The sequence below is a fragment of the Pseudophryne corroboree genome, chromosome 2 (genome assembly GCF_028390025.1).
Source record: "Pseudophryne corroboree isolate aPseCor3 chromosome 2, aPseCor3.hap2, whole genome shotgun sequence".
Classification (NCBI taxonomy): Eukaryota; Metazoa; Chordata; class Amphibia; order Anura; family Myobatrachidae; genus Pseudophryne; species Pseudophryne corroboree.
In genome coordinates, this window is record NC_086445.1 from 1,001,040,083 (window position 1) to 1,001,054,865 (window position 14,783).

The 14,783-nt window shown below is 46.1% G+C and overlaps 1 protein-coding gene across 4 annotated transcripts in view; it reads left to right on the plus strand.

Moving 5' to 3' along the window:
• DOP1B (DOP1 leucine zipper like protein B) overlaps positions 1-14,408 on the plus strand; it is a 153,623-nt gene extending 139,215 nt beyond the window's left edge. For all 4 annotated transcript variants that reach the window (XM_063956539.1, XM_063956536.1, XM_063956537.1 and 1 more), the window contains exons 33-37: positions 8,003-8,139; positions 9,736-9,791; positions 10,119-10,277; positions 10,531-10,660; positions 12,457-14,408. In XM_063956539.1, the coding sequence (XP_063812609.1) occupies positions 8,003-8,139; positions 9,736-9,791; positions 10,119-10,277; positions 10,531-10,660; positions 12,457-12,711 (737 nt within the window). In that variant the 3' untranslated portion in view covers positions 12,712-14,408. The remainder of the gene's footprint in view (positions 1-8,002; positions 8,140-9,735; positions 9,792-10,118; positions 10,278-10,530; positions 10,661-12,456) is intronic.
• The last annotated feature ends 375 nt before the right edge of the window (positions 14,409-14,783 follow it).

Sequence of the window (14,783 nt, forward strand, 5' to 3'; positions counted from 1 at the left end):
CAACTGCATCTCAGTACACTGCACACAGTACCCACACTGGCAAAAACAGCCTTAAAACAGTTTTCTCTCCATTGTAAGCACCAGATTACCTCAGCCGGTATAAAAAAAGCAGGAAGACCCCGCTCCATTGAAGGGGCGTGGCCTTTACTATGAGCGGATCCAGCAGCTCACCAGTGCCATTTTCCCTCTGCCGTGGACACAGTCGCTGACTGACAGGAACGCACAGCTCCACTGTAGAGACTCCAGATTACCTCAGCAGTAACAGGGGGTCATAGCAGGGGGGGAGAGTTTATTAGTGTACTAAGTCCCCTATCAGGGCACTTAGTTTGCGACTCGGCTAAGCTTGGCATTAGCGATAAGTGCGTGGTGGGGGCTGGCACCAAATAACTCTGTGTCTCCCTGAAGGTCTCTTTGTAGGTTAATTGTACTTAACCTTTGTGTGTGTGTGTGTGTGTGTGTGTGTGTGTGTGTGTGTGTGTGTGTGTGTGTGTGTGTAGTCACATTTACATTATGTCAGGCAAAGAGTGTGTTTCTTGTACAGCGGAGTATTCCTCTTCACCAGGGGGCTCACTTCCATTAAGGGAATGATCTCATATTTCTACAAAACTATCCCGCAATGAGAAAGAGATGCAATACTTTAGACAGACTGTGCATGAGTTTATGAATAGAGACTCAGTCCCCAAACCAGCGTCTCAATCCCCTCCCATTTGTCCGCAAAAACGATCTCTAGCCCATATCCTGCAGTCTGACGCTGACGGGTCAGACGTGGAGGAGGGTGAGGTGGATTTGGAGGGGGGGATGCTACTCTGTCACACAGAATAGAGGCTCTTATAGATGCTATCTGAGATGTTCTGCAGATAAGGTGTCAGAGGAGTGTGAGAAATCTTATTTTAATGTAAAAAAGAAGTCCTCAGTCACTTTTCCTGCGTCAAAGAAATTGAATACCCTGTTTGAAGAACCATGGGTTAATCCTGATAAGAAATTTAAAATCCCTAAAAGGTTGCTCTCATCTTTTCCTTTTTCTCTGGAGGATAGGAAAAAATGGGAAAATCCACCGATAGTGGACGCATCAGTCTCTAGGCTGTCACGAAAAATTGTATTGCCTGTCCCTGGTGCAGCCTCCCTGAAAGACATGGCTGATCGTAAAATTGAGACTACATAAGCAGCTGTGTACTAATCATTGTACACAGCTGCTGGGGTGGCCCAAAGATCCACTATTGCATGTGTGTGGATCACAAAAGACATTGCGAAATGGTCAGGTAACCTAATTGAGGGGTTAGATTCCTTGTCTAGGGGGAATGTTGTTTTACTCTTGCAGCATATACAGGACTCTGCAAACTTTATGGTGGAAGCCATAAAAACGATTGGCTTGCTTAATGCACACACCACCGCTGTGGTAGTGTCAGCACGCAGGATCTTGTGGCTACACCAGTTGACTGCTGATGCGGACTCCAGGAAAGGTGTGGAAGGCCTACCATTCACAAGAGAGGCCTTGTTTGGAGATGAACTAGACAAAATGGATCTCTAAAGCTACTGCGGGTAAGTCTACGTATCTTCCTATCGCAGTTCCCCCAGCCAGGAAGGCTTACTCAGCTTCAAATTTACAGTCCTTTCGGACAGCCAAGTTTAAGGGCAAATCCAGAGGTGTTTCTACGGCCTCCAGAGGTGCGAGAGGTAAACCTAGCAAACCAGCAACTGCAGGTGCTCAAGAACAGTTCAGGCTCTGCTTCCTCAAAGCCTTCAGCATGATGGTGGACCACGATGCCTGGAGGACTGTCACGTGGGAGCCCGACTAAAATTCTTCAGTCACATCTGGTCAAGTTTGTACCGGGATCCCTGGGTAATAGATCTTATTTCCCAGGGCTACAGACTGGAGTTCCAAGAGCTCCCACCTCACAGATTCTTCAAATCAGGCTTACCTGCTTCACAAGAGGCATGTATAATTTTACAGCAGACCATCCAAAAACTGGTGCAGACTCGAGTTATTGTTCCAGTTTCACCTCATCTGCACAACAAGAGGTACTATTCCAACTTGTTTGTAGTACCGAAACCCGACGGTTCGGTACGACCTATTCTGAACCTCAACTCCTTGAACCCATTCTTAAGAGTGTTCAAGTTCGAGATGGAGTCTCTGAGAGCGGTAATCTCAGGTCTGGAGAAAGGGGAATTCCTAGTGTCTCTGGATATCAAGGATGCGTACCTTCACATTCCGATCTGGCCGCCTCATCAGGCTTATCTACGATTTGCACTGCAGGACTGTCACTACTAGTTCCAGGTCCTGCCATTTGGTCTCTCCACGGCACCGAGGGTGTTCACCAAAGTGATGGCAGAGATGATGTTTATACTCAAGCAGGGAGTGAACAGAATTCCGTACCTGAACGATCTTCTGATAAAGGCGCCGTCCAGGGAGAGGTTGCTGGACAGCATTGGTCTCTCAACCAAACTTCTCCAGGATCACGGGTGGATTCTGAACCTTCCGAAATCTCACCTAGAGCCAACACTGAGGCTCCCATTCCTGGGAATGATACTGGACACGGAGTCACAGAAAGTGTTCCTTCCGTTCAAAAAGGCATTGGTAATCCAGTTGATGGTTCGGGATGTCCTGAAGTAAACCCGGATATCTGTGCATCTATGCATTCGCCTTCTGGGGAAATTGGTGGCCTCTTACGAGGCGCTTCAATACGGAAGGTTTCACGCAAGACCCTTCCAGCTCGATCTGTTGGACAAATGGTTTGGATCGCATCTTCACATGCACCAGAGGATCCGTCTGTCGCTAGAAGCCAGGGTCTATCTTCTGTGGTGGCTACAGATTCCTCCCCTCGAAGAGGGTCGGAGGTTCGGAATTCAGGACTGGATCCTGTTAACCACGGATGCAAGCCTCAGAGGTTGGGGAGCAGTCAACCCAGGGGGTGCAGTTTCAAGGAAGATGGTCAAGTCAGGAAGTCATCCTTCCAATTAACATTCTGGAACTCAGGGCCATATAAAACGCCCTTCTGCAGGCCTCTTATCTTCTTCACGATTGTGCCATTCAGGTCCAGTTGGACAACGTGACGGCAGTGACGTACATAAACCGATAGGGCGGAACGAAAAGCAGAGCAGCAATGTCAGAGGTGTCAAGAATTCTCCTCTGGTACAGAAAAAAATGCTGTGGCGTTGTCAGCGGTCTTTATTTTAGGAGTAGACAACTGGGAAGCAGACTTCCTCAGCAGACACGACCTGCAGCCGGGGGAGTGGGGCCTTCACCCAGAAGTGTGCAGGTGCTTGCCACGTCGGTGGGGATATCCACAAATCGACATGATGGCCTCTCGTCTCAACAAGAAGCTCAAGCGGTATTGTTCCAGGTCGAGAGACCCACAGGCAGTGGCGGTAGACGCTGTGACGACTCCATGGATCTATTAGATGGTGTCCATGTTTCCTCTACTTCCTCTGATCCCAAGAATTCTCAAAAGAATAAAAAGAGAAAAGGTTCAAGCAATACTCATTGCTCCGGACTGGCCAAGAAGGGCATGGTAACGGACCTTCTGGAGATTCTCCTCAAAGATCTGTGGCCTCTACCTCTTAGCGAGGATTTTCTGCAACAGGGCCCGTTCGTCTATCAGGACTTACCGCGGATACTTTGACGGCATGGAAGATGAGCGACTGATTCTAGCCAGAAGAGGGATCCCTAACAAAGTTATCCCAACTATGATCCAAGCAAGGAAGGGAGTAACGTCTAAACATTACCATCGTCTCTTGGTGTGAGAGCAGAACTTATTCTGCGGTGGAATTTCACCTGGACATTTCCTGCTTTTTCTGCAGGCAGGTGTGGATGTGGGCCTACGACTGGGCTCCATAAAAGTCCAGATTTCGGCCTTGTCCATTTTCTTTCAGAAACAATTGGATTCTCTCCCTGAGGTTCAGACGTTTTTGAAAGGGGCTCTCCGTTTGTGCCTCCCACGACACCTTGGGATCTCGATTTGGTGCTGCAGTTCCTCCAAATCGGACTGGTTTGAACCATTACAGGACGTAAAATATCTTGCGTGGAAGACCGTCACACTGTTGGCCTTGGCTTCAGCAGGACCTGTGTCAGAGCTGGGGCTTTGTCTCACAAGAGCCCCTATTTAATTTTCCATGAGGACAGAGCTGAACTCAGAACTTGTCAGCAATTTCTTCCGAAAGTGGTATCTGCGTTTCACATCAACCAACCTATTGTAGTTCCGGTTATCACCGACACTTCCGCTACTTCAAAGTCGTTGGATGTTGTGAGGGCTTTGAAGGTATACGTAAAGAGGACAGCTCGTCACAGGAAATCCGACTCGCTGTTCATTCATGTAATCCCAATAAAATTGGGTGTGTTGCTTCAAAGCAGACAATTGCACGCTGTTATCAGGCTCACTATCCAGCATGCTTATTCCACGGCAGGTTTGCCGGTTCAAAGATCTGTACAGGCCCACTCTACTAGGTCGCGGGTTCTTCCTGGGCGGCTGCCTGGGATGTCTCGGCTTTACAGCTCTGCCGAGCGGCTACTTGGTGTGGTTCGAACACGTTTGCTAAGTTATACAAGTTCGATACTTTGGCCTCTGAGGACCTTCAGTTTAGTCATTCAGTTCTGCAGGAACCTCAGCACTCTCCCACCCGGTTTGGGAGCTTTGGTACATCCCCATGGTACTTAATGGAACCCCAGTATCCTCTAGGACGTAAGGGAAAATAGGATTTTAATTTACCTACCGGTAAATCCTTTTCTCGTAGTCTGTAGAGGATACTGGGCGCCCGCCCGGTGCTTAGTTTTTCCTGCACTGTGACTTGGTTAAGTATTGTTAGATCAGCCGTTGCTGTTCCTGTTTAAAGTTGGGTTAGCATAGTTTTTCTCTGTTTTGTGTGTGCTGGTTCGGAATCTCACCACTATCTTGATCTATCCTTCTCTCAAAGTATGTCCGTCTCCTCGGGCACAGTTTCCTAGACTAAGTCTGGTAGGAGGGGTATAGAGGGAGGAGCCAGCCCACACTATCAAATTCTTAAAGTGCCCATGGCTCCTAGTGGACCCATCTATACCCCATGGTACTAAATGGAACCCCAGTATCCTCTACAGACTACGAGAAAAGGATTTACCGGCAGGTAATTAAAATCCTGATTTTTCAATATCAACTTTAACACCTAGGGTACAAATTTTTTCACCTCAAGTCTTATTTATTGCAGGACCATTTCTGTTATGTGGGAATCTCTTAAGGGAAGAGGGTAACACACCGTGATCTGACAAAGAGACTGGAGCTGGAACTAGAGTTTATTTAGCAGGTCTGGTAGATGGATAAAGGAGACACATACAGGGCCTGAGATAGAGGTGGGCGCTGCTGCTGCGTTTGTTCTTGCGTCTGTTGCTGGAGTCACGGCAGTGATGATATTCAAATGCAATCTTCAGCTTTCCATGCCACCATTGGGCGCTTATCATTGGCACTTGTACCTCCTCTATGGCATGTGCACTCTCTCCATCTGAGTATGGCTGCTGACACGCCTGCGACACTTGCATAACACGTCCATGAGAGCGTTGCGTTCACTTCAGGCCACCTCCCAACCACCACCCAGGAACGGCCATCATTTTATCGCCCCATTTCTAGTACTGCCTGTGCTGATCGCAAGAGCACCTGTCTGTGCGCACTCAGGGTAACATGTGCGCCATAGGGTTCTGTTGCAAATAATCGCTTAACTACATGAACATTGGCGTTGCGTGCAGTTTGCGTGAGGCTTTGGCCTAGTTTATAGCATTCTCATTCTGAAAGAATAGTATCTGGCAGTAGTAATTTCTTCTTAAATGAGAGAGTGAGTTAAACTATATACACTGAAATATGTGAGTTACTGTAATATAAATAATAATATATAGAAATGGAATGATTCCAACAGCTACAGCTTGTACTGATATCTGACAGATCCAGGAATATGAACACATGACAGTTGGGAGCTGCACACAGGACAGTTGGGAGCTGCACACAGGACATTTGGGAGCTGCACACATGAAAGGAGCTGCACACAGGACAGTTGGGAGCCGCACACATGAAAGGAGCCGCACACAGGACAGTTGGGAGCCGCACACAGGACAGTTGGGGACTGCACACAGGACAGTTGGGGACTGCACACAGGACAGTTGGGAGCCGCACACTGGACAGTTGGGAGCCGCACACTGGACAGTTGGGAGCCGCACACTGGACAGTTGGGAGCCGCACACAGGACAGTTGGGAGCCGCACACAGGACAGTTGGGAGCCGCACACAGGACAGTTGGGAGCCGCACACAGGACAGTTGGGAGCTGAACACATGAAAGGAGCTGCACACATGAAAGGAGCTGCACACAGGACAGTTGGGAGCTGCACACAGGACAGTTGGGCGCTGAACACATGAAAGGAGCTGAACACAGGACAGTTGGGAGCTGATTGGCTGGAGCACCATTTATCATACGCAACGAGTTTTATTATTCGTTGATAAATGAGCCCCTTAGTGTGATCCACTATTTTCCTTTCTGGCAAACCAATAATTCTGACATTTTTCGCGTCATAGAAGATTTTCGAGTCCTCTTCTTTCCCTTCCATCTTTACCAAGTGTTTTCTTAAAGACGGCATTACGGGTTCCAAGTGTTGCAGCAGGTTCCTCCAGGTGCACCTTTCTACTTCACGGCAAATAAAAGTCACTGTATTTCAGCTGCCAGCTCCCAGTAACAGTGTCTGTTAATGAGGGCTGACATTTAGTAATAGCTGATAATATTTGACACACGTTCAGCAGCAATTTTAGACATCAAGGCCTCCATCTCAGTCATACCTGAGACCGGAGACTCAGTTTAGCCAGCAGCCCTGAAACAGTGCTAATGTATCGGCAGTAATCCTGCTTGGCCACAGATCCTGTACATATGCCTGTGTGCTAGTAACGTGGGATATACAGGGTAATTCAAATGTCGCAGTACACCCTATTGTTTCAAAAACTGTGCAGGAAATGGGAAAACTGAATACTCCAGTAAGGTATGGGTGAGGTGGGCTATCTTTTAGGGTATGTACCGAACATGGGCGCCATCTTGAAATCGTCCATCTTGAATCTAAGTCAGTTTTCCCATTTCCTGCACAGTTTTGAAACAAAAGGGTGTACTGCGACTTTTGAATCACCCTGTATATTCTCCCGACGTATACCAACCAATCGGAGGGGTTATGGTAACCGTAAAACACCAATATGGTGTATTAGTATTACAGTGGAGCTCAGCACCAATCGTGATCGCTCTCACAGCTGGGACGCCAAGTGCGGTACATTATAACTCTCACTTTGGCCCTCATTCTGAGTTGTTTGCTCGTTAGATTTTTTTCGCAACGGAGCGATTAGTCGCAAACTGCGCATGCGCAATGTTCGCAGTGCGCCTGCGCCAAGTAAATTAGCACAAAAGTTTGGTATTTTACTCACGGCCTAACGAAGATTTTTCATCGTTCTGGTGATCGGAGTGTGATTGACAGAAAGTGGGTGTTTCTGGGCGGAAACTGTCCGTTTTATGGGAGTGTGCGGAAAAATGCAGGCGTTTCAGGGGGAAAACGCGGGAGTGGCTGGAGAAACGGAGGAGTGTCTGGGCGAACGCTGGGTGTGTTTGTGACGTCAAACCAGGAACGAAACTAACTGAACTGATCGCAGTGGAGGAGTAAGTCTCGAGCTACTCAGAAACTGCAAAGAAATTTCTATTCGCAATTCTGCTAATCTTTCGTTCGCAATTCTGCTATGCTAAGATTCACTCCCAGTAGGCGGCGGCTTAGCGTGTGCAATGCTGCTAAAAGCAGCTAGCGAGCGAACAACTCGGAATGAGGGCCTTTGTGCAGCTGATGAGAAGCTTACAATGTAAATGTCTTTCTTTGTTACACCCAATCATGCTGAATTATTTTCTTGCTAGCATAGTAAGAGCATCTATGCTGTGTGGACCTTGCAGTATCAGACCAAATAAATCTGTTGATTGATACATGTAGAAACCATGGTTATTGTATAACAGCAAGTTTGTGTTCTGTATGCAGAGCGCCTGACGGAGAACATCCGCGTTGGACAGACACCCATCATGGCCGCACAAATGTTCCTGTTTTTCCGTGTCTTGTTACTGAGGATATCTCCACAGCATCTTACTTCATTATGGCCAATTATGGTGACAGAGCTGGTGAGAGTAGAACCATACCCTGAACCCGCTGCATCTTATTCAAATGATTATGTATGAATTATAAAGCACCAACATATAAGGTAGTGCTGTACAATTTGGAAAAACTTGCACTGACATTTCAAACCAGTGTGAACAGAGCCATTTATAATTTATTACAGGGACAGCCGGACAGACTTAGGGGCTAATTCAAGTTGGATCGCAGATCGCGATCCAACTGGAATGATTGCGTTCGCCCTGTAGGTGCATGTGCAGCACCCATCTTGCGCATGTGCCCGCACTTTCTGTGGGCACCCCGCAGAAAATGCGAACGCCTCTGCCTGTCAATCGGAGGAAGCGGGGGCGGCAACGCTCCATTTCCTAGGCAGAGGTGGAGCATTACGGGGGTGTGGCTTGGAAACGGGGGATGTGTCAGCTCGAAAGCGGGCGTGCTGGGGCCGTGGTCACGGCGGCTGCGTGACGTCACACGGAAGCCACCGCGATCGTAACGATGACAGCGGGTCCCCAGCTTAGCTGCGCCGGCAGGAGGCAACCTTAATTTCTGCTATAAAGCAGAAATTGCAATGCAATCGCAATTTCTGCTTGATGAAGGGGGGAGGCGGCGGTCAGCATGCTGGGCGGCCTTGCCCTGCGATGGGCGGCCCCCAGCATGCGAACAAAAGGATTGCAAATTCTGCAGCAATCCTTACTGAATTAGGCCCTTTGGGCGGTGTTTCTGCTACCTCTCTTTCTGCCCTTTTATTTTCAGGCTTTACTGAGCTGGCCAAATCCAACATACATATTGGGAAATAGGTGATTGGTTCTGATTTGTTGATACCTGCATGATGTCGGAGATACAGTTGCTAAATTTAATGCAGTTCAGTTTTGCCTTAAAACAAATTTAGCAGGTACTGTATATCATCAAAGTCACGTCGCTTCCAGAAACTATTACATATACCCAATTGTCATCTGGTGGTTCTGCCCAACAGCAGTTAGGCACCTGTTTGCAAACGACTAAACAACTGCATCAAGGCAATCATCTGCCAATTACAGTAGGTTTTACATCTGCAGTAATATTGTCACTTTCAGAATGAGAACCCACATATGCTGGCCACCAGGAACACCTGATATCAAGTAGAGTTGCATGTTCAGTTCTGGAGCTTCCAGTTCCAAAAAATACATTAATAAACTAGAATCCATTCAAACAAGAGCTATTAAAATAGTATATGGGCTACAAATGACAACACTTTAGGAAATAATTAAGGAGTAATGACACCTAAAATGCTAAAAACGTTCTGGGTTCTTTTCTAAAAAAAAAAAGTGGTGTCTACAGAAAACATGAGAGATGATAGAACAGAAGCGGCGGGGAGTTGTGCGGTTAGAGAATGTAGCGGTGTTCAGGTGTGACGTAGTGCTCCTGCCCTATTAGAATAAAATAATCACAAAATCGAAAGAACTCAGAAACTAGGCACTGCTATGGGCACACCCATTGGTCCCTTAATGTCACCATTATCGGTTTTATTTGCCGTGTCTGGGCAGTAGTGATGTTCTCAGACAGTCAGTGTGACACATGCAGTGACTGTAACATGGAAAGTCTAAGCAAGTGTGTTCCCTTTTCAGATACATGCATTTGTTCAACTTCAGGATGACCTGATGGAAGAGGAGACAACAGCAAAGTAAGATTTGATTGATTCCACCGTAATTGTTTGAATGGGATTGCGACTGTTCTGTTCTGTTGGACACAAATAGCAATTACCTTCTGTAGTAACAGTGGCTGTCACACCGTCTCTGCTGTGTATTCACAAATGACATTGCACAATGACTATCTGTAAATTACACTGGGTGATGCATTCCAGAGTGGTCCCATGAAAGTGAGAGAATGTACCGTCACTGTACTAATGACACATCGGCTCTGTGCTTCGGATATTCCGCATGTTCCGCATGTCACATCAGCTCAATTCACGTTCCACACGTTATATCCTCTCAATTCACTGTTACTGCAGGAACAGCAAAACCAACAAGCAGAAGGCTGCAGTGACGGAAGGCAATGGCCCTGTCTATGCTGACATCCCGCAGAGCTGCCTGGACCTGTATCTGTCTGCCTGCAAGTTCCTGGACACGACACTCTCCTTTCCCCCGGACAAGATGCCTCTCTTTCAAATGTACGTAAGTGTATCAGATTGCTGGAGCCTCTGATGCCCATCACACCCCGTGTACCTGGTGTTCCTATGGGGATGAGGCAGCTACAGCTTATAACTGACATGCTTAGTAACACCAACAGCTGTCTTGTCAGAGCTCTAATGGCAGCTATACACATATATATATATATATATATATATATCTTGCTATAAAGGAGTAATTTAATACATATTTGCAGCTATTTATAGATTAAGCTTCATTCTGGCTGCATTACAGGTACAGATGGGCATTTGTTCCTGAAGTGGACACCGAATCCTATGTTGCCCCAGCAGAGGTGGTGGAAAATCACCAAGAATGTAAGCCTCATGTTGTTCGCATTGTGGAGCTCATGAAGTTGCGGTTTGGGGTGAGTATCTACATCCATGTTACCAGATACCTGCTGGGGGCTGCAAGAATATACTCATGGGCACACTTGGGGGGGGATTCCAGTGCCAGTGCTAGGTTCTTCTGCCGCTCACGCAGACTCCCAGATTTGCACCAATGCTCTGCAGATCTGGGACCTGAATTGTGAAATGGTGCCCACATCTAGGAAAATTGGGAAGACCCTACTGCCACATATAAAAGCTTACAGTGATCACTGGCCCTGTATATATCTGATATGTTACATACACTGCACTTTGTATACAGCTTGTTACTTGCTAATTATACACTCTTCATGGGCTGGCTACACTTGCTGTAAAATCAAGCATTTCAAACCCCTCCACTAGAAATCCTTTATTTGACCCTGATTCTTTGCCCTAATGTGACATTTAAACCAAATCTTAGTGTGAGTTGAGTTCAAGGAAGTTCAATGATTTATCCATCCACTATGAGAAATCACCTTAAGTGTAATATATCGGACAATCTAGAAAAGCACTGATCTTTAGCAGCTAGGGACAGAATGTGGTGTGACCGGGTACTGAAGCTAGCATGCCCTATGCAGCAGGAGAGAGGCAGGGATGGACACTTACCAGCTATGGACAGAATCTAGAGGAACCTGGTACTGAAGCTAGCATGCCCTCTGCAGCAGTAGAGGCAGCGATGGACACTTAGCAGCTAGGGACAGAATGTGGTGTGACCTGGTACTGAAGCTAGCATGCCCTCTGCAGCAGGAGAGGCAGCGATGGACACTTAGCAGCTAGGGACAGAATGTGGTGTGACCTGGTACTGAAGCTAGCATGCCCTATGCAGCAGGAGAAGTAGGGATGGACACTTAGCAGCTATGGGCAGAATGTGGTGTGACCTGATACTGAAGCTAGCATGCCCTCTACAGCAGGAGAGGCAGGGATGGACTCTTACCAGCTGTGGACAGAATGTGGTGTAACCGGGTACTGAATCTAGCATGCCCTATGCAGCAGGATTGGCAGGGATGGACACTTGGCAGCTATGGACAGAATGTGGAGGAACCTGGTACTGAAGCTAGCATGCCCTCTGCAGCAGGAAAGGCAGTGTGGACACTTAGCAGCTATGGACAGAATGTGGTGTGACCGGGTACTGAAGCTAGCATGCCCTCTGCAGCAGTAGAGGCAGGGATGGACACTTAGCAGCTATGGGCAGAATGTGGTGTGACCTGGTACTGAAGCTAGCATGCCCTATGCAGCAGTAGAGGCAGGGATGGACACTTAGCAGCTATGGGCAGAATGTGGTTTGACCTACAGATGTGTCCGCTCTGCACGTTAAACAGCCTTCTAGCACAGCATGACTCTAGCACCGAGTGTCTATTCATGCGTCTTTTTCCATTAAAATGCATTTTATTCACAAAACGATGCAAATACTGTAGGATGCACAAGCAGCTTCTGGTGATTAAAATTGCTTGCAGAATGCCTATATTCTGTGTAACTAGAAAACAATAATGTAGCCTTTTGTATGCAGATACAGCCGCGGTCACACACAGAATATAGGCATGCCGCATTTCATTGTAATGAGCAGACTCTGCTTGTGCGTCTTATTCACTGAGCGATGCGAATAAGATGCATTTAGGCCCAACACTTACAGATTTGCCCGGGACCTGTCAGTTCACTCACGCCAAGCATCTCCCGCTACGTGGCTTATTGAGGCAAGATGTATGAGGACACATCTGTAGTACTGAAACTAGCATTATATTGTAGAATATATGACCACACCTGTGCCACGGACTGTACTTATTGCCAACTTTATTTTCAGGAAAGTGTGACTGAAGACGGCAGCTCGAAGAGGAAAGAATTCCCGCTCCTCAATCTCCGTTCCATAGCCAAGATCACACAACTGATGCCATTTTTCAGGACACTCAGCTTTGTGTTTAAAGCGAAGGGAAGAGGATCTGGCGCCGCTCACGGTGTGGACATCTCAGTGGAATACCCAGTAGAAGACACTAGCAGAGTTCTGAGAGAACTTGAGGAGAACGTGGAATGTGACTTCTTGGAGAGCCTGGGAAATTAACCCTGATGAAGACGACGTTCTGAGTACAGATCGCGGGACTCGCCGCGCAGTAAAACCAGTCCTACTTTATTTCAAAGCAAAAAATGCGATTAATAAACTTTAGACATTTTTCAAACGCAACAAGCCAGTGAAATAGATACTTCCATATTAGCTATCCGTAAATATGTACCTAGAATACGTTTCTAAGTGAATGTGTCATAGAACGATTAGCTTAATTGCTGAAATCCTGGGAACCACAGTAGATTATTAGTTAGAAAAGAAGTACCAAATGATTCTGTAGCCCATGGCAACCAAATAATTTCTATGGAGAGCGCTGTATATATGTTGCAATAATGTGATATAAGGAGGCTGCTAGGACATAGAGGCATCAGGAAATCTTGGTCTGTATCGCAGCAATTCCTGGCTGGTGGAAGCAGAAACAGAAGCGTCATCGGAACACTTACTGTAATAGTCTCCTGCTCCTGTCTACCCCTGCGCACTAAGGATATAACGATTGCAGTTAGAAACATTCCAAGTTTACAGGTGGAAGGGGGGGGGGGGGTAAAATAATTACAAAAATAAGACCCAAAGAGATTTTTGATTTTGTTTCACCTATATATGAAGGTAATTTATGTATATTTATTTATTAACAGAAGAGATTGGGGAGACCTTAATTAGCTGCTATAAATAATTAGTGCAGGAATAGTTGTATTTATGCGCTACGATGTTGCACAGGTAGCAGCCGTTTATTTAAGAATTTGCCAGTAGCAAAGTGGCGAGAAAATTAAAACTTTTTAGTAGGGCAGGCAATCAACAGCAAGACACGGTATGCTGGGATTTGTAGTTCTGCAGCAGAAAGCAAGACACCGATTGCCTTCTAATAAAATATAATGTTGCACAACAGGATCTGTGTCATGAACTTGCTGCATAGCGTAACTTTTTTTTTTTCTTCTACATTTGTTTTGTAAGTAGGTTTTTTTCTTTCTGCGTAATAATCATTTAGAGATTCTTTTATCATGTCTTAACTGAAATCCATTACTCATGCTCAGAGTAATCTGTAGAGCTGTCTTGCTGGATAAAATTAAATTATCCCCAGATATCCGATATGGTGTTTGCAGAGGTTATGATGTTGTTAATTTGCTATTTTTATATATTCATTAGCGGATACAGGACTCCTGCATGGATGATATTTTATCAATCAGTATTTATATTGAATAGAAATATGCAGAGGGAAGGATATTCCAAACACAATGATTCATGTGCACGTTATACTGACCATTAAATGAGATTCAATTCTATTAAGTTCTTGTGCTTGTCTGGTATGTCTGATACCTGATGGGGGCATTGCCGGGACTCTGTGGCAGATGGGGTGTAACTGAACGAGGCTGGGGTGTAACTGAACGAGGACATATCACATTCCTTGTCACTGTACAGAACACTTTTGTTTTGTAAATACCGATTCCCGATTTTCAGACTGTGAAGCTGCATTTTGTCTCTTTTTGTGAATGTGAATTTCCTTGTATTTTAATATGAATGTAATCTCATACCTGGGTTATTTTCTTTTTATCTTGCTGATTTAGGGTTTGTCGAAATGGGAACCCTAAGAGCTGCAAATATCCTGAATATGGGATATCCGTTTACAAAGTATTAATGTCGGGTATACTGAAATGTGGGATATAATGAATGTTGATTATAAAAAAATAAATTCTTTATTTGTATTTCCATAACTTTATTTAATTTAGTGCATACAGTTTTACTGCCCGATTTGCACACAAAATACGTTGGGTACTGATTAAATTCCAAATAGAACTTTGCAATCGAGATTTTAGACGCAGGCAAATGAAATGTCAAAGGCCTCAAAGAGCTAACACAAGTAAAAATGGAATCTCCACGTAGTTCGTGAATGCCATTGCAATCCGTAAGCTATAGTGATTGTATTTGGTCACCTCAAACTAACCACATCACCTGGCGCCGGAATCCTGACAGCCGGCATACCGACAGATTTTCTCCCTCGTGGGGGTCCACGACCCCCCTGGAGGGAGAATAAATTGCGTGGTGCACGTAGCGCGCCACCGTGCCCGCAGCGTGGCGAG